The sequence below is a fragment of the Artemia franciscana genome, chromosome 4, assembly GCF_032884065.1.
Source record: "Artemia franciscana chromosome 4, ASM3288406v1, whole genome shotgun sequence".
NCBI lineage: Eukaryota > Metazoa > Arthropoda > Branchiopoda > Anostraca > Artemiidae > Artemia > Artemia franciscana.
In genome coordinates, this window is record NC_088866.1 from 32301756 (window position 1) to 32322124 (window position 20369).

The window sequence follows — 20369 nt, forward strand, 5'->3', positions numbered from 1 at the left end:
GTGAGTGTCAGTACAAATGAGTGAGAGAGTGAGTTTGAGGGACCGGGTGAGTGAGTGTGAGTGATTGATTGAGTGTTTGAGTCCCCCTGTGAATATGAAATTTTGTACGACTAATCCTTTCATAAAAACCTTTGCATCATCCAGGGCGTAACTTACAACCCCTACCCCATCCTTCTAGGGGACTGTGTCAAGCCTAGAGGCATAGTTATATGATCTTTGGACTATTTTGAACAAAATGGCTGTCTCAAACTTTGATCAGATGTATTTAGGAAAAAGAGGGCGTGGGACTAGTTGCCCTCCAATCACTTTTGACCCTTAAAAAGTGAACTAGGGCTTTCAATTTCAAATAAAATGAAGCTGTTCAAATTCTTGACAACCCCCTTTTCCGTATGTAGTCTGGCAATAAATAATAATAAATAAATAAAAATAAAACATTGAAGGATTATGGCCTTGACTATAGGCAACGCTATAGCGTAACCTCAGAAATGTTGTATTAGCTATAAACAGATTTTTATACTTACAAAATACCAACTGTCCTACGACATAACAACAAAGACAAAACATTTAATTCCTTTTCAGCAATGATGGACCACCCATAATCTCGACCCCGGAAGCTAAGCGAAGGAGTCGAAATTTTTCTATCTGATATACTCTCTATACGACCTTGTAGTTTTCTCTACGACCTGCTTTCTATAGTACCTACCGTAGTATCTAAAAGCAGTTTACATCGGTTTTCCGCACCCAAAACCTAGCACTTATGTACTAGAGTTAAAAAACTTAGCATCCACGTATAACAAAAAACGAGTTGGGGAAGACATAAAGAAAACGAATTTTCGTATCTTAGTCTATTTCTCTTGTTCCAACAATGAAAACAATTTCTAATTTGTAATTTACTAAAAAAAAACCTAAAGATGCTAGGTTTTGCAGAGGACGCCCGATGTCATCGAAGTGTCAGTAATTCGAACAAAAATAACAGATAATAATATTTGTTGAAACTGATTAAAATAATGAAATTTCTTAGCGATAAGAATTATGGATGATTCAGCTGGCATTAAGGGCAGTGTAGTTTCAAAAATGAATGAAGCAGAAATAAGATCATGGTTTTTTACTAGTTATTCGTATTGTGACACAAAATTTGATGAGTGCTATAATTTACTAAGTAACTGGATTGAATTTAGGACAAACTTAATACAAGATATAGAAGCAGTTACGAAAGACCTGGAATCCAATTTTCAAAGCACAAAAAAATCAAAAATTATAGGTAGGATTAATGGTTTATTCATACTGTTCTTCCATTTATGAATCAGTGCAATCCTTGGAAGATTCCTTGCAGGAGCACAAAGTCCCAAGAATATAGGGAAGAAGACAAGGAGTTTTTTAATTATTATTTTTTTAATACAGATACAAAGAAAGACACTTTCAAAACCTAAAAGGGTGGCTATTTATTTTAAATGATATTACCAAAAAAGACACTTTTCTAGGGAGGGGATGATAAAATTCAGGGGAGATGGAAAAAGATAGAGAGATGACCACCCTTCCTTATTGACGCCTAGAATCTTTCCTTGGTGTTTAAGCTACAGAAGGAATCGTCTAATTGTTACTAAATTTTAAAACACAAAATTTTACAAATTTTTAATAAGTACGTGACTGAACTGAATAAGCAACAAATTTGTTGGGGAATGTAGAAGCAGTGACAAAAGAGCTAGTCAGGAAAAACAAAGAAAAAAAAAAGAAAATTGCAAAATTACCAGTTTCTTTTTCTAAAGTCAACTTTATTAGTTCCGGTTCTTATATTATGAAACAGTGTTGTGTCCATGAGGATTCTTTGCTTTTTGTGTAAGCTATAGTAGGTAATTGTTCAGTTACAACTAAACTTGACAAATTTGTTGAATAATTTAAATAATTCTGTGACTGGACCGTATCTGGAACAACTTTAACAGAGGATTTAGAGGTATAAAAAAAAATGATAAAGTTCAATTCCCAAAACATTAAAATTATAGACATTCTTAATGAAAACAGTCATAAAGTCACAAAGATTAGGAAAAAATTCCCCAAAAAGGTGTTTCAAACAAGCGCACAGAGCTATATTAAACGACATATGAGTAGAAATAAAGCCATGTAAGGATTTGAACTTCAAATGAATGGAAATTAATGTCAAGTCATAAATAAGACAAAAACAAAATAAAATTGCTCTAAACAGGAATAGAACTAACACCCTCAAGTCTTCTAACGGCCAGACCGTCGTTTGCACACTACTGCAAACCCAATACATTTCAAAAATTTCTCTTCCGTATCCATAATAAGTCCAAAATTACTGATGCTTTTGGGAATCAATATGATTTTATATTAGTTTATATTAATTATATATTTATATTAATTTTATTAATTTAGTTATCTTAATTAATTAATATTAATTAATTAATGAAATTTGACAAAAAGTAAATTTGTCAAGTTCTTTTATTGACTCTGCAGCTTGTGTTTTCTTCAAGATAAAATTCTTGGCACTACGCAACTAAAATCTTTGGGGTTGATATGACACTAGTCAGATGTTTACCTCCCTAGCTGATTCTGTTGAACTTCATATTAACTAAACCAACAGAACGATTTTGAGGGTTAACATTCTTCAAGAGACCGTTCTTAATGATCGTACAGCATCTTATATTGTAATTCTTCAAGTGCTCAATTTGAAGTGTCTTGTTTTGCTTGTAATCTGACCATATCCTGGTTTTACGTATTTGTCGTGTGGTCTTGGCAGATACCAGTACGAGTGGGGACGACTTGTCAGTGGGAAGTGTGAATCAAGATGTTTGAAACAGCCATTGACGTACCATGACCTCTCATTTAGAGGTTGTATAGGTTGTAATCCGATGGGCTCTACAACTTGTCCTTGAGACTCAATGTTGGATCAGGTACCAGTAGGATTTTAGGAGCCACTACAAAAAGAAGCCATCCCTATTTAACAATAGGCTTAATGCACGAGTTACATAGAGGAATAATCGAGCTCGAACATAAGAGGTTTTTTAAGTAGTAAATAATAGACTTTTTATCGAAAAGGAGGATCGGACCCGACCAACACATGTGCTGTAAGAGATATCTGAGAAGAAATGAGTCCAAGAAAAAAAAAGTTTGTCAAATCTATTAATTGCTTCACCATTGAAAATAAAATCAGCATGTTGACACCAAACTTTGATCAGGTGATTAGTATCTTCTGTCTAGGATGCAATTAAGTTTCGGAATCAGGCCGCTTTTCTATCTCCAGAAGATTTTATTTTAGGGATAGGGAAGTTTTTAAAGGGCTATCATGCTTATGGAGGGTCTGATGCATCGTGTTATAGTAAAAAAATATGGGGCATTGGGCCCAGAATCTTACTCTGAGGAGCCCCAGGCCTTATCAAATACTATTGAAAGTAAACCCTTAAAAAACTACATGGAAAATATGATTTTCTGTAATATAAGGATGCGTATGAGGGGCAAAAAAGGCTCCTAATATTATGAAGTAGCATCGCTTCCGAATAATTTTGCTGTTGTGAAAGCTACAGCAAGTACTTGTTCAACTACTGTTGAAAATGATTAGCACATAATTTTTTGAGTTATTTAGAAATCATGGGATTAGAAACTGAAAGACTGTTACCCCTGTTTCTTGGAGGTCTTGATGTCAGTCAAGCCGTGGCCTTCCCTGTCCATCCAGTAACGCTCCTTCTTGCTTCTAAGAGGGGTCTGAATTGTTGCATGATTTAGGCTTTTTGTGACATGCATTTTTTCCTTTTCAAAATCTAAGGACCCAATTTTTCAAGTTAGAAAAACCCCTGTCTGAAGGAGGGTCCGTAAAGGTGCAATTTCTTCTCCCGTTCTATTTAACAAATACGTCATTAATCACAAAGATAAAAGTGTTAACCAAGTAGCTTGGTTGAGTTAAAAACAGACTTGATGCAAAATGTAACAGCACTAACAAAAGAGCTGAGTCAAATTTTACAAAGCTCAAGCAGAAAACGATTATCTCATGAGCATGGTGCGTTAATTTGGGGAGGGGTATATCCCTCTAGTAAAACACCTTATTTGGAGTTTTTTCATTGAAAAGTGTCTTTTTTGTATATTGAAAAACAAAACAACAAAATTGCCTTTGCCAGCTAAATAACAAAGCAAACCCTTTAGAAATAATTCTACTGTTAGTGGTCTAAATACCAGAATCGATTTTATGGAGTTAAAAAAATTTTACACATTTTTTGCTAGATTAATAATTCAATGCGTTTTGCACATTATTAGAATAAAAAGAATTTTCCAAAATGTGCCTCAATGAAAATACATGTGGTTTTCAAACATATAGGGGAGAAACAGGTAAGACGAACCCAGTAACGGTTTTTCCAATGGTGCCTTTTCTGTTTCTGGTAGACCGAAACACAATTTGTTCTGTCGGATCGCTTATTCATCCCCGCTACCTTGCTAATTTTTTCAATTTTTTCTCCAAAGGGTTTCTGAGAAAACGCAGATTTTGGAAAAAAAAAAGTCTGAAGGACCACCCTATTTAAAGGGGCTGGCAAGACGGACCACCAGAGGGGGCAAGACGGACCATCATTTTCGTAATAATCTTCGACTATATATTTCCTATAAACATATCAAGTAAATAGCTACCAATCAACTAATAATGCATCAAGCAAGTAAAATGTCTGCACTTGCTTTTTATAACACACTGAAACCAGAAAAATCAACTCCAAATGTGTGTAGTGACGCCTGCCTTGCCGTTCCTCCAGACGGGATAGGCTTTGGCAGTTTCATCAGAGCGTCCTTTTTCAGTCGTCTCTTTTGGAAGAGGAAAAATCCTCTCCGAAAAGAGTACTTCAATCTCATCTTTAATCTTGTCTTTCACTAAGACCTTTGCAACAAAATATGACGTTATCCGCTTGCCAAGTACTTTGACACAAACAAAATCGCCTTCTTCAGTTCCTTCCGGTCTTAAAAAAGCCTTATCATCCTCGTCAATATCTCCGATGTGAAGACTCTCGTCGCTGCTTGCATCGCTAAGCACAAAGTCTTCTTCCTCATCAAAGTCAGTCATGATGTTTTTTTTGCTATTCCCTTCTGTTCAGCTATGTTTTTCTTCTTTGGCTTTTTGGCTTCTTTTAATTGAAGTTCTGCTTCAAGGTACTCTTTTTATGGTGTGTCAGTGAGAATTTTAGAAGAGAGCTTTTTGCGTTCATAGGTTTTTCTGACCTTGGTCCAGCTTTCATGAACGATCTGACGACTTCTGGTGTGAAAGCATTTGAGGCCATGCTGGCTGTTAATGTTTGGTCGGTCGAAAGGTTGGAGGGACCTCGTTCACTTTCATTTGAACTAGTAGGAGAGGGAACTTCCGGGCTTTCTTTGGGTTCCAGCCTATCCGACACGTAGGAAGATAAAAACTAATGGTCACCGAATACCTTCCGGTTGAACAGAGAGATCCCACTTTTCTTAAACCCGCTCATGATATTCTCAATTAAGAAGCCTTTTAGAACCGCAGTACCAACAAATGCACCGATGTCGTGGATTAACATTCGTCTGTTAGGATTTTGGAGCATAAACTTGTTACACACATCAATGTAATACCGCTTAAAAGGACCAAACACGGCGATGTCAAGAGGCTGCATCTTATGGCTACAGTTGGGTGGCAACGTGAGGACGTCCATTTTCTTCTCCTTGTAAAAATTGACCTCCAGTGAAATATGTGATTCGTGGATGTCAAGGACAAGCAAGGATCTCTCCTCAGATCCGCAGTTGGCATGCTGGGTGAAATATTGGAGAGTGTCCGGATATATTTCCGATGTCACCCATCCTGATTGTTGGGCCTGACCGTAACTACCAGGAGGTGAACTGTTCATAGTATTTTCCAGACCGGAGATATCATAACATATAGTTCACATCAAGTTTTTCCAAAGCTGTCTCTTAAAACATCAACTAGAATTTTCTTGAAAACTTACCAGCCAATCTTCTTGTTTTTTCGACACAACTGAAGGCTATGATGGCTGTACCTTACTGTTACTATTAGATTGCAGTGCTACAAACCTTCAAATTTTAAAGCGCAGAGGACCGTCTTGGCTGTATCTCCCCTACTCTATTAGCATTTCTGAAGCCTCACAAAAAATCTTCTAATATCGGAATTGTTTTTAATTTTATTCATTGAAACTGGAAACACCACGTTCAAAGGTGAGTTGTCTATCCACTTGAGTGAGTTGTTTAGAGTAAAAGCAATTTAAGTGTTTAATTAACTTTGAATGTTATGTTCTAAAACTGTTTATAGTTTTTAATCATAGATATTTTTGCCATTTTATATTATCATAACATGTCACTGTGTGTGGTTACCTACATTTAAAGTAATACTTCCCATGGATTCAAAATGTTCACCCAAAAGCAGAATATCCGTTATTTACGAAATGGTACAAGTCTGAAAAATTTATGTACATATTAAAGTTATTAAATGTATGCATATATCCTTCGTATTTACTTTTATTCATAGATTTCATAGACAAAAAGTTATTCTCTACTTTTTAGTCTATTTCAAAAATGGGTTTCATTTTTAATATCTATTTGTTTTGACTCAAAAAGTCTGTATCCATCTCCAAGACAAAAAATTATTTTATCTAAGATTGAAACTTGGAATACCATGGTCACAGGCGAGTGGTATCCCCGCTCGAATTAAAATCAAGCCATTGTCCAATTGGAGACGAAGCCCAGACAAATAGTATGAGTGAGGGGCAAATCTTGCATAAATCCTCATGAAATTATCCAATCTTACATAATAGTGATTTTTTATACTTTTTGCCACGCCCAATTTATTGTTCAATGCTACTCTGATGCATCAACTAAATTTAGCGGAAAAACAAGTGTAGTCGTACGGTTTAAAACTACGTCTAGTCAGGCTATGCTCAGGACTTCAAGAAATCTTCAATTCCAGTGAATAGACTTTCATTATAAGTGTCAAGGGCGCTGAGAGGGGGAGTATACAAGAGAGGGTGAATTTTGGATACTGCATTATTGCACTCCAACCAGAAGTGCATATATTGGTAAATTTGGAGTTAGTTGAATATTTCAAAGTGGTCTTAAAATAGCTTACCAATTCACCAGACTTATGTGACAAACGCAAAAACAAAAAAATATATTTGGGTATGTGAGTTGAAAAAAACGAGTTAATAATAAGTCTTCTTCACGATATCGTTTCTTCTTCACATTCTGAGCAACAGCCATTCGGGATCTATAGCTGGGTAGGCCTACCAAGATAAAATAGAAAAATAGAACTCAGTTTTAATTCAGCGTTGTTGGTGCTACTTGCTTTATTCACATCACTGCCCAAAAATGAAAGATCCTTATTACCACTATTGTTTAACTGAGTCAAGCAACTATGCCAAATAATGAAGGAAAGAAAAACTTTTGGCAAATTTTATTATCTTTGTAGTTGTGAGTGTTCTATATATGCTGAAAAACATTATAGTTTTTATCTTACAGGCTCCTCGGCAGGAGTTGTCGGAGGCACTCTAAGTTTAACTGGAATTGTTCTGGCACCAGTGACTGCAGCCACATCTTTAATTTTAACAGCCTTTGGAACAGTAGTTTCAGGAGCTGGAATGATAGCAATGGGTAGCTCAGTCCTAAAAAATGGATCTTCAACGAAAAAGATATGTGCTGGAGTTCAAGCGAAACTTGAAGATGATATCGAGATGAGTAGGGAGCTAAAGACTTCAATGGTAGATATTTCAGCATTTTGTAAAGAATTTTTTGATCTTCTTGAAAACAATGAACAACTTAGAGATGGTTATTCACAATTAATGGAAAGTAAGTCTGGCTCAGAAGCCCTGATAAAAATGAAAATGTGGATACTTCTTACCCGGCTATACGAAGAAAATGAGGAGGGAATAAATGGAATTGTTCGTGACTTCAAAATTGATCCTATTTTGATGAGCAGACTTACTCGAACAATATTAGTCACTGCATCGCAAGAATTTATTGCAGCTCAAGCATCTCTTGGATTGATTGGTATTGGAATTAACATAGCTGATATTATCGTCTCTAGTAAAGACTTAAAAGATGACTCACAAAATGAAAGCTTAATGGCCATGGAGAATTTGTTGGTTGACTTGAAAAAGGAGCTTAGATCAATAAAAGTGTTAAAAAATTATCTTGACGAAGCAATAGAGCGAGAGATCATTAGATTTGACACACTTTTATAAGGCTATTACAAGTTCATCATATTCTTTTTCAGTACCACCTTATGGACTATTTCCTGCTAGTACCTTAATCCCTTGCCATCACCAGTGAGTGTATAACGCATGCTGACACTATTAGATGGCGTTATTGTAGCTCAAGTACTGCTTAGATTGATTGGCATTACCAGGACTGATGTCATGGTTGATCTAAATAATTATGTCATACGGTGGTATAGTCGTACAATGATTATATGACGTATGGTGACGTTATTATCTGATGCTATTGGAGCTTAAGCATCACTTAAATTGATCGGTATTGATATTAACTTAGATGGCTTACAAAATTACTGAATATGCCCTGGTTGACTTGAAAAAAAGAGCTTTGATGCATACAAATCTTAGAAAACAATCTTGAAGAAGTAATTAAGCGTGCAATCATAATTGGTTCCTTGTGCTGTGAGTAGATGTAAAAAAATTAAGTTGAATCGACGCAATTTTTTGATTGGCCAAGCTTGAATTTTGACAAACACTCACTGTACAATTAGTTTATTAATCAACCAATCACTTCTCACTTTTTTTCTCGAAAACTGTTAATTTGTGGTTGGAACTAAGCAAAAGTGAATTTCCATTGGTAGATCTGATCTTCACGTTTCTGTCAAGTGTTGGAAATATGGTAAAAATTTAGCTGAAGGGGGTCCGCCGGAACCAGTAAAATGTTTAAAGTGGTCTATGAAATAAAGTTTGGGGGCCTCTGCGATAAAGGTTTATAAAGATGGCTAACAAAATGAAAGCTTAATGGCTACAGAATATGTGCTGGTTGACTTGAAAAAAAAGAGCTTTGATCAATACAAATATTAAAAAACATTCTTGAAGAAGCAACAGAGCGTGTAATCATTAGGATTTAACACAGATTTATGGGACAACTATAACCCAATCATATTCTTGTTCCTCATCCCCATACCGGTTATTTTTCGTTAATTTCTCTTTCCTTTTAATCGTCAGTGATTATGTGACGCATAATTAATCATGGATGTGTAAAACTAATATAGATGGTCAATGTATGGACACCTGTGAAACCTATTGCCCATCGTAAAAAAACACTAGTAAAGTAGACAAAACGAAAGATGAAAATGAAGACTTTCCAGACATAATGTTTTGTTTACCTCGAAGCACTTAGTGATTCATCCACGCTCTCTGTGTTGTATATCAAAATTCCATAAATCATATTTTATTTGTGCTTACATTTCGACTTTTATTGAACTTACCTTTTGGTGTTTATATTTGCATCGTAATTTAACCAGCCTATAAGAATTTTTAATAACTGTTATTTTGCAAATTATTATTGTAATAATACACTTATAATTATATAGAACCAGTTGTATAAGAAATACAGGGTAATCATTATTTAGGAGCGACCCGGCTCAATAATATCCGAAAATCTATAAAATGGAATTTTGATACCAATAGTTACATCGAAAGAATTGAATTTCTACATCAAAAGAATTGCATTTTTACGCTGATTCTAAATATATAAGTTTTATCAGAAGTTACGCTTCAAAACCCATCAAAAAATACGAGCCTGGGAAAATTTGCCGTATTTTAGAAAAGGGGGAAACACCCCCCAAAAGTCCAAGAATCTTAACAAAATTCACACCATCAGATTCAGATTATCAGAGAACACTACTGTAGAAGTTTCAAGCTCCTATCCACAAAAATATGGAATTTATATTTTTTCCCCGAAGAAAGATCACGGACGCGTGTTAGTTTTTTTTCTTTTCCCCAGGGGGGATCGTATCGACCCAGGGGTCCTATAATTTTGGGAGAGGAATCATTTTAACAAAAATTAAAAGTTCTAATGCCCTTTTTAAGTGACAAAAAAATTGGAGCGCACCTAGGCCCCCTTCCCATACTCACTTTTCCCCAAAGTCACTGGATCAAAATTTTTAGATATCCAATTTGTTCAGCATAGTCGAACAACCTAATAATTACGTCTTTTGGGACGACTTAATCCCCCACAGTCCCCTTGCAAGGGGCTTCAATTTACAAACTTTGACATTTGTTTACATGTAGTAATGGTTATTGGGACGTGTACATACGTTCTCAGGGGGACTTTTTCACGTTAAAGAGGTGGGAAGTGTCGGGAGGAGGGGGGCTACATGGGAGGATCTTTCCAAGGAGGAATTTATGATGAGGGAAGAAAATTTCCATGAAGGGGCCCCAAGATTTTCTAGCATTATCTAAAAAAAACAACGAGAAAACAAATAAAAAAAGTATTTCAGGTGGAAGTAAGAAGCAGCATTAGAACCTAAAAAGAACAGAAATTATTACGTATATAAGGGTGTTCGTCTCCTCCTCAATACCTCACTGTTTACGCTAAAGTATTTTTAGTAATTTCAACTATTTATTCTACGGCCTTTTGTGATTCAGGGGTCATTCTAAAAGAATTGGGACCAAATTGAAGCTTTAATGTAATGAGCGAGGTATTGACGAGGAGGAGAGCCTCCAAGTATACATAATCAAAATATACAAATATAGAATTTCGTTACGTAAGTTAATTCGTAAGTTAAGTATATTTTTTACTAATAAAAACGTTTATAAAAAGATTAAAAGTTCTAGTTGCCTTTTAAGTAACCAAAATTGGAGTGAAACTAGACCTTCTCCCCCACCCCCTTTTTATCAAAATCGTCGGTTTTAAACTATGAGAAAGCCATTTAGCCAAAAAAAAAATTAATAGGCAAATTTCGTTTGAATTATTCATGTGGGGTGAGCCAAAATCAAAATATGCATTAATTTAATAAGTATTCTTCTTAAGGCCGTGATTAAGTGAACTTGAAAACATGAAGCTTCAAAATTGAAGTTAGGTTAGCCTTCTGTCTTTTAATTCTCTAGAGACCGTCGATTGTCAAAACTTCAAATAGCACCAATTATCAAGTCTAGTGAAAGGTTTTGATAGACAGCTTCCTTTGGCGAGAGGCTTCAGCCGAGAAATAGTAATATATTTGGCTGTGTCTTGAAAAGCTTGGTTACCGACCAAGGGAGAAGAGAAAATGAGCAAAAGAGCACTATCATTCTCAAGTACAAAATGCCTATGTATATGAAGCTGTGACGGCATGCATGGAGTGCATTTCAAAATTTATTGTTTTTTCTACTTTTTTTCCTAGGGATAGGCTATTTAAAATACCTCAGTTGATTAATTCGAAACTAAACACCAAAATTAGTTGAAAGCTTTCTTCGAGGATTCTTAGAAAACCAAAGTTTTCTTATGAATTAAATTGAAAAAAAATTAACTGAAAGTAAGGAGTGACATTAAAACTTAAAACGAACAGAAATTACTTCGTATATGAAAGGGACTGCTTCCTCATGAACGCCCCGCTCTTTACGCTAAAGTTTTTTACTGTTTTAAAAATTGAGTTAACAGAAAGAGTCGGACTTTAGCGCGAAGAGCGGGGCGTTGATGAGGAAGCAACCCCTTACATATATGAAGTAATTTCTGTTCGTTTTATGTTTTAATGTCATTCCTTACTCTATGTCAAAAACACTTGTTTTTATTTAATTTAATTTCTAACCGTTTTTGAATCAATGCATGTTTTGATTTATGCTCTCCGCGGATGAATAACTAAAACGAAATTTGCCTATTTATTTATTTTCGGCTAAATGGCTTTCTCATAGTTTTGATCGAATGATTTTGAGAAAAAAAAGGAGCGGGGATGGAGGTCTAGTTGCCCTCTGATTTTTTGGTTACTTAAAAAGTCAACTAGAACTTTTAATTTTTTATGAATATTTTTATTAGTAAAATTATTAGTAAAAATAAATTTTTATTAATTAAAGATATACGTAACTTACAAATTAGCTTACGTAACGAACTTCTGTATTCTCATATTTTCATTACATATATGAGGGGGTTCACCCCTTCATCACGCTAAAGCTTAAATTTTGTTCCAATTTCTTAAGAATGACCCCTGAATCACAAAAGCCACAGAATCACAGAATAAATAGTTGAAATTTCTAAAAAAAACTTTAGCGTAAAGAGCGAGGTATTAGGAGGAGGTGAGCCCCTCATATGCGTAATAATTTCTGTTCCTTTTAACAGAAATTATTACGGAATATTTATAGGAAAATAATAACAGGAATATTTTGTTCCTTTCAGTTGAAAAAACTTTGTCATATTCATTTTTTCATTGTTTTTTTTTAAAATAATGCTAGAAAATCCTGCACTCCCTTCATGGAAATTTTCTTCCCCCATGACAAATTCCTTCATGAAAAGATCTCCCAACATATCCCCCTCTTCTCAACCCCTGCCCCCAACCAAATGAAAACGCCCCTGAAAACGTCTGTACACTTCCCAATAACCATTACAATATGTAAGCACTGGTCAGTGTTTGCAACTTGTAGCCCCTCCCACGGGGACTGTGGGGGAGTAAGACGTCCTAAAAGGCATAGTTATAAGGATTTTCGAATACACTGAATAAAATTGCTATCTCAGAAAATGATCCGGTGACTTTGGGAAAATAATTAGCGTGGGACGGGGGCCTAGGGGCCCTCCGATTTTTTGGTCACTTAAAAAGGGCACTAAAACTTTTCACTTCTGATAGAATGAGCCCTCTCACAACATTCTAGGATCACTGGGTCGATACGTTCACCGCTGAAAAAAAAACAAAACAAACAAACAAACAAATAAACACGCATCCGTGATCTGCCTTCTGACAAAAAATACACAATTCCACATTTTCAAACAGTTCGTGGTAACGAACTGTAGTAAGGAGCAACCACGCTCAATAGTAACCGAACTCTAAAAAATGGAATTTTGATACCAATAGTTGCATCAAAAGAATGGAATTTTAAAACTGATTTTAAATATATAGGTTTCATCATGATTAGTCTTACCCATCAAAAGTTACGAGCCTGAAAAATTTGCCTCATTTTAGAAAATAGGGGGGAAGACCCCCTAAAAGTCATACGATCTTAACGAAAATCACACCATCAGATTCAGCGTATCAGAGAACCTTATTGTAGAAGTTTCAAGCCCAATCTACAAAAATGTGGAATTTCGCATTTTTTTGCCAGAAGACAAATCATGGATGCGTATTTATTTTTTTTTTGTTTTTTCCAGGGGAGATCGTATCGACTCAGTGGTCCTATAATGTCGTGAAAGGGCTCATTCTAACGTAAATGAAAAGTTCTAGTGCCCTTTTTAAGTGACCAAAGAATTGGAGGGCACCTAGGCCCCCTCCCACGCTCATTTTTCCCCAAAGTCACCGCATCAAAATTTTGAGATAGCCATTTTATTCACCATAATCGAAAAACTCAATAACTATGTCTTTGGGGACGACTTACTTCCCCGCAGTCCCCGTGGGAGGGGCTGCAAGCTACAAACTTTGACCTGTGTTTACATATGGTAATGGTTACTGGGAAGTGTACAGACGTTTTCAGGGGAATTTTTTGGTTTTGGGGGGATATTTGAGGGGGGGAGGATCTTTCCATAGAGGAGCTTCTCATGGGGGAAGAGACTTTCAATGGAAGGGGCGCAGAATTTTCTAGCACTATTTTAAAAAAACAATGAAAAAACAAATACGAAAAGTTTTTTTCTACTGAAAGTGAGAAGCAGCATTAAAACTTAAAACGAACAGAAATTATTTCGCATATGAGGGGTTTACCTCCTCGTAGTACCTCGCTTTTTACGCTAAAGTATTTTTAGTAATTTCAACTATTTATTCTACGGCCTTTGTGATTCAGGCTCATTCTTAAGGAATCGGGACAAAATTTAAGCTTTAATGTAAAGAGCGAGGTATCGACGTGGGGTGAGCCCCCTCATATACGCAATAAAAACATACGAATATTGAAGTTCACGACGTAATTTAATTCGTAAGTTATGTATATTTTTTACTTACGAAAACGTTCGTAAAAATTATAAGTTTTTTTCTCAAAATCTTCCGATTAAAACTATGAAAAAGCCATTTAGCCCCAAAAAATTAATATGCAAATTTTGTTTTAATTATTTATATGCGGAGAGCCAAGATCAAACCATGCATTAATTCAAAAACGTCCAGAAATAAAAAAGAACAAGTTTTTTTTTTAAATGAAAGTAAGGAGCGACATTAAAACTTAAAACGATCAGAAATCTTTACGCTAAAGTTTGACTCTTTCTCTTAACTCTACATTTTAAAACAGTAAAAAACTTTAGCGTAAAGAGCGGGGCGTTGAGGAGGAAAGCCCCTTTCATATACGGAGTAATTTTTGATCGTTTTCCACGAAATGTTTTCCAGAGCAATTGTCTACGGATTGTTCTGGGTACCCGGCTGACTGACCGTATTTCAAACAGTAGGCTGTACGAAAAATATGGTTCAATCCCGCTTTCTAGGGATATAATGAAAGAAAGGTTGAGATGGTTAGTCCATGTTCTTTGGATGAAGGATGACAGATTGCCGAAGATTGTCCTTTTTGGCCAACCGTCTGGGGCTACACAGAAAGCAGGTCGTCCTTGTCTGGGCTGGGAGGATGTCATAAATAAAGATTTAAAGGAAATGGGAACTTCCTGGGAGGGTGTAAGGAGGGATGCCTTGAATAGATTAAGTTGGAGGAGGAGCTTGCGTAGCTCTGCTGGCCTCAGACAAATTGGTGCTGCAGTGAGTTATTAGTAGTAGTAGTAGTACTAGTGAAAAACGTTCAGAAATTAAATTAAGAAAAAGTTTTTTAACTGCAAGTAAGGAACAACATTAAAACTTACAACAAACAGAAATTATTCCGTATATGAAAGGAGTTGTCCGCTCCTCAACGCCTCGCTCTTTACGCTAAAGTTTCACTCTTTGTCAAAACTCTACTTTTAAAACAATAAAAAACTTTAGCGTAAAGAGTGATGCGTTGAAGAGGGTACGACCCCTTTCATATACGAAATAATTTCTGTTTGTTTTAAGTTTTAACATCGCTCCTTTCTTGCAGGTAAAAAGCTTGTTTTTGAGATTCTGTCGGTCTGTCTATACCGGTTTTGCTAGTTTAGGCACTTAGAGATAAGCTCGGACGATGAAATTTGGCAGGCGTATCAGGGACCAGACTATATTAAATTAGAAATAGTCGTTTCCTCGATTCGACCATCTGGGGAGAGTGGGGGGGCGGTTAATTCGGAAAAACTAGAAAAAATAAAGTGTTTTTAACTTACGAACGGGTGATCAGATTTTAATGACATATGATACTTAGATTGATATCGTGTCTCAGAGCTCTTATTTCAAATCCTGGCCAGGTACGGTGACATTGGGGGGGACCTTAAATTTTGGAAAACAGTTAAACTGGAGGGATCGGGATAAAACTTGGCGGGAAAAATAAGCACAAGTCCTACATACGCAATTATCATAACCGCAACGGATCCGCTCTCTTTGGGGGACTTGGAGGGGAGGATTAATTCCAAAAATTCAGAAAAATGAGGTATTTTTAACATACGAAGGAGTGATCGAACCTTAATGAAATTTCATATATAGAAGGACCTTGTAACTCAGACCTCTAATTTTAAATTCTTGACTGGATCAAGTATCATTGAGGGGACTTGGGGTGGGGCTGAAATCTTGAAAACACTTAAAGCAGAGAGATCAGGATGATATTTGGTGCAAAGAATAAGCAAAAGTCTAAGATACGTGACTGAAAATAACCGGATCAGATCTGCTCTATTTGGAGGAGTTGGGGGAGGGGGGAGTAATTAGGAAGAAGGCGAAAAAATGAGGTATCTGTACCTACGAACGTGTGATCAGATCTTAATGAAATTTGAAATTTAGATATAGCTTGTGCATTAGAGCCCTCATTTTAAATCAGAACCAGATCCAGTGACTTTGGGGGAGTTGGAGGGAAAAACTGATGGGAAAACTGAGGTATCTTTATCTTACGAATGGGTCATCGGATCCAAATGAAACTTGATATATAGAAAGATCTTATGTCTCAGATGCTCTTTTTTCATTTTGAATTGGATAAGGGGACATAAGGAGATGGAGGGGGGAAACAGAAATCTTGGAAACCAGAAATCTTGGAAAACACTTAGAGTGGAGAGATCAGGATGAGACTTGATGCGAAGAATGAGCACAAGTTTCAGATAAGTAATTGACGTAATTGGAACAGATATGATATCTTTGGGGGATTTAGGGGGGGGGGTCCAGTGATTTAGGGAGTTCGGTGCTTCTGGACATGCTAGGACGATGAAAACTGTAGGTTAGAAACCTACCCAAATTGACTTGAGAACTGTCGTTTCCCCGATTCGACCATCTGGGATCTGGAGGGAGAAGAAATTTGAAAAAAAATTAGAAATATTTTTAACTTATTAATGGGTGATCGGATCTTAATGAAATTTGAAATTTCGAAGGACCTCGTGTCTCAGAGTTCTCATTTTGAATCCCCATCGTAACCAGTGATATTGGGGGAGTTGGAGGGGGAAACGGAAAATCTTGGCAAACGCTTAGAGTGGAGAGATCGGGATGAAACTTGGTGGGAAGAATAAACACAAGTCCTAGATACGTGATTGACATAACCAGACTGAATCCGCTCTCTTTGGGTGAGTTGGAGGGGGGATGGGTGTTAATTCAGAAAAACTAGAAAAATTGACGTATTTTTTACTTAAGAACGGGTGTCCAGATCTGAATGAAATTTGATATTTAGAATAAACTCATGTCTCAGAGCTCTTATTCAAAATCCCGACCAGATGTGGCGACGTTGAGGAGAGTTGAAGGGGGAAACCGGAAATTTCGGAAAACGCTTAGAGTGGAGAGATCAGGATGAAACTTGGTGGGTAGAAGAAACAAATTTCGTAGATACATGATTGACGTAACCGGAATGAATCTGCTCTCTTTGAGGGGAGTTAAGGGGGTCCAGTGCTTTGGCTAATTCGGAGCTTCTGGTCGTGCTTAGACGATGGAAATTGGTTGGCGTGTCAGGGACCTGCACAAATTGACTTGATAAAGTACTTTTCCCCGATTTGAACATCTGCGGGGCTGAAGGGGGAGGAAAAATTAGAAAAAAATGAGGTATTTCAACTTACGTGTGGGTGATCGGATCTTAATGAATTTTGATATTTGAAGGACCTCGTGTGTCAGAGCTCTTATTTTAAATCTCGACCGGCATTAAGCCTCTGGTTTTCCTTTTAAATCAATCTATTGATTCTTAGAATTTAGCTAGAGCTCATGTCAAGTGAGCTCTTGGCTCTTCCGACTCGTCACAAGTGCCATATGAGCTCTTAGCTCTTGTTTTTATTAAACAAAGCAGAGGGAGTCATGGTTTTGTGTCCCTCTACGAAGAACGATTTTTTGGTAAATTTTGACTCAATAAAGTCAAACAAATATCTCAATTTACGTTGTAACTTTTTCATTTATTGGAAATTTGGTTTTATATTAAATTCTTTTAGACTTACAACACTGCATGAACTTTCATTTTGCTTAGAACATTTTATCGACAAAGTTTCAACCCCTGGTAAATCCAGCAAAATTACGCATTCTTTCTAATTTCATCAAACCTCTGGCCAAAAATACTTAAGAGTAAATAAATTTACATAGAAATTACTTCATAAGATAATGATTTAACTTACACAAAAAATATTGTCACCCTATTGGCTGTGTGTTTTAAGCTAGGTTCTTACAGCTTTTCTATTTAGCGGGCAGATTTCTTAGAGAATGAGCCAAATTCTAAATCACTTTCTTACGAAAATATTAACCTAAAACTAAAGAGGAGAAAGGATGGGAGAATTGGAAAGTTTTGCTTGTAAAAAAAATAAAAAATACGGCGATCTATACAGTTTGACTCATTGATTAGGTGTACTCGAAAAAAAATTATGCTTATTCGGTGAACAATTTTGCCATTGTATTTGCTGCATGTTTTAGGCTGGGTTCTGACGGTGTTTCACATCAGCCATCAAATTTCACGTCACCTACGAAAAATAAAGTTCTCAGGAAAATGAAAATTTGGTTTGTGTTTACATCAGATCGGAGTTAAGACAAGATTTATTAATGGAAAGCAGCAGATACATAAGCAAATAGTACAGAAAGTGGTACCAATTGGGAGAGGGGTACAGGGGGGAATTTTCACTTTAGAACAATTGTCCCCCTATATTTTTAAAAACATTTGTTTTTTGTATATTCATTGACAAAACCGGTTTTCCGTATTTCCATCAGAAATTTCCCCTTTCATTGCCCCCGATCCGTATTTCCCCTTCGTTGTTTAAAAAAATATATTTGTAACCGCTATATTTATATATATATATATATATATATATATATATATATCTATATATATATATATATATATATATATATATATATATATATATATATATATATATATATATATATATATATATATATATATCTGTCCTCTTATCTAGTCAGAGGTTCCTAAAATTAGATACTTATAATAAAAAAGCTATATGGACAAACTACTTTAAGACTACAGTTAGCTCGAGATGTAACAGCTTAGATATGATTTTTGATCTATTAGAATTTGTTTTATATAATACTTATATAAGATTTAATGGTAATTTCTACAAGCAAATCGTGGGAATTCCCATGGGGGGCAATGCCAGCCCATTTATAGCTGACTTGTTTTTAAGTCAACTCAAATATAAATATATGATGGATAAGAATAATCCAAATAGTTTAAAATATGTTTTGTCAAATAATAAAAGATTTTAGATGATAGTTTGGTTTTAAATTGTAAGGAATTTATTGATATTTCTAAAAATATATATCCATCAGAACTTACTCTTGAACCTAGTCACGGCACTGGTCTAGAAGATCATTTCTTAGATTTGAATATTAATATTTCCGATAATAATAAATTAGGGTTTAAAATGTATAATAAAACGGATGGTTTAAATTTTGAAGCGATCAATTTCCCGTTCCCTAAAAGTAATATACACTCAAATATCACATATTCAGCATTTTACTCACAGTTACTTAGATATGCAAGAATTTGCAGAAATTATATTGATTTTAAAAATAGATGTAAAATTTTAAGCCAAAAATTGATTTTAAGAGGTTTTTCTGCAAATAAATTAACTTGGCGATTTAAAATATTTAGTTTTCATTATCATGAACTTTTAAATGAACACCAAAAGAATTATCTTGAAATACTTAGCGAAATCCTTGGTTGATTTGATTTTCTTTGTTATTGAGTTTGGCGTGTCCCTAATTTTTGACAGGGGATTTCCGGAGGATTTTGCATATATTGTTATTTCAGATGGTCTTATTTTGTATTCATTTCCTCGATTTTTATCTAGGTCACATTTACATCAATAAAGAATAATTTGATATCATAATTTTTTTTATAATTGTTTAGTATTAATATAGACTGTGAATTTGTAACATAAATATACGAGGGTGACAACCAAGGTATGATAAGCTTGTTTTGGTGTTAATTGGTTGTTTTTTCATATTTTTTCATTTTGTTTTTTCATAGGCATATATTTTGGGGGTGATACCTAGCACGGGGATACCATAGGGTATTTATGGTAGGCATGCCACTTGCCTGGGTAGGGAATTTAGAGTGCCGAAACCCTATAGGCAAGTGCGTATTCTCCTGATGAGCCCTTGTGTTGGGTTGTTGCCTCTGAACATACAAGACCCGAGAGCAAATATTTTAGCATAGAAAACTTAGCAAATATCCTTACAAAGGCCTAATGTCCTATTATGGAGAGGGAGGACACTCGTCTGTTTAAACTCTTACACTACAAAGCACAATTACAAAGGAGAGATGAAGAAAGAATTTGAAAAAGAGATGCAGAGACAGTGATCGCAAGGGAAGGATGTGATATTATCAAAATATGCCATCAAATTGAGCAATCATCAATTTGGTCAATTAAAATCAAATTAAGGTAAAAAATACCAAAGGTGGTGCCATATAATTGTCAGTGTTGTCAGCGTTGTGAATTTGGAAACCGTAATTATTCCTGCCTAAGTTCCAAGGTCGAATGGACAAAAGAAAATCGTCAGATCTGATGGTCAGCATATAGGCTTTGAATATTTTTGGAAGCAGGTTAGAAACAAAAACTGAGTCATAAGAGGCTTAGAAAGTAGTGCTTTTTTTAAGATTTGTCAAAAAACTTGAGAATTTTGTTATAAAGGCATGTAATGATGTAATTAATATAGCAAAATATCTTTCAACATTCTTGTCAGACGATTAAGGATAAAATGATCTTATTTTGGGTCAAGAAGTTCAGTTTCTTACCGAACAATGAGA

At 35.5% G+C, this 20369-nt stretch overlaps 2 protein-coding genes across 4 annotated transcripts in view; one reads left to right on the plus strand and one right to left on the minus strand.

Moving 5' to 3' along the window:
- LOC136026308 (uncharacterized) overlaps positions 1–20369 on the minus strand; it is a 77024-nt gene that overhangs the window by 22614 nt on the left and 34041 nt on the right. The window lies entirely within an intron of this gene.
- On the plus strand, positions 1051–9540 carry LOC136026306 (uncharacterized). Its single transcript, XM_065702721.1, has 2 exons — positions 1051–1261; positions 7474–9540. The coding sequence occupies exons 1-2, from the start codon at positions 1075–1077 to the stop codon at positions 8193–8195; spliced, it is 909 nt and encodes a 302-aa protein (XP_065558793.1). The 5' UTR covers positions 1051–1074; the 3' UTR covers positions 8196–9540.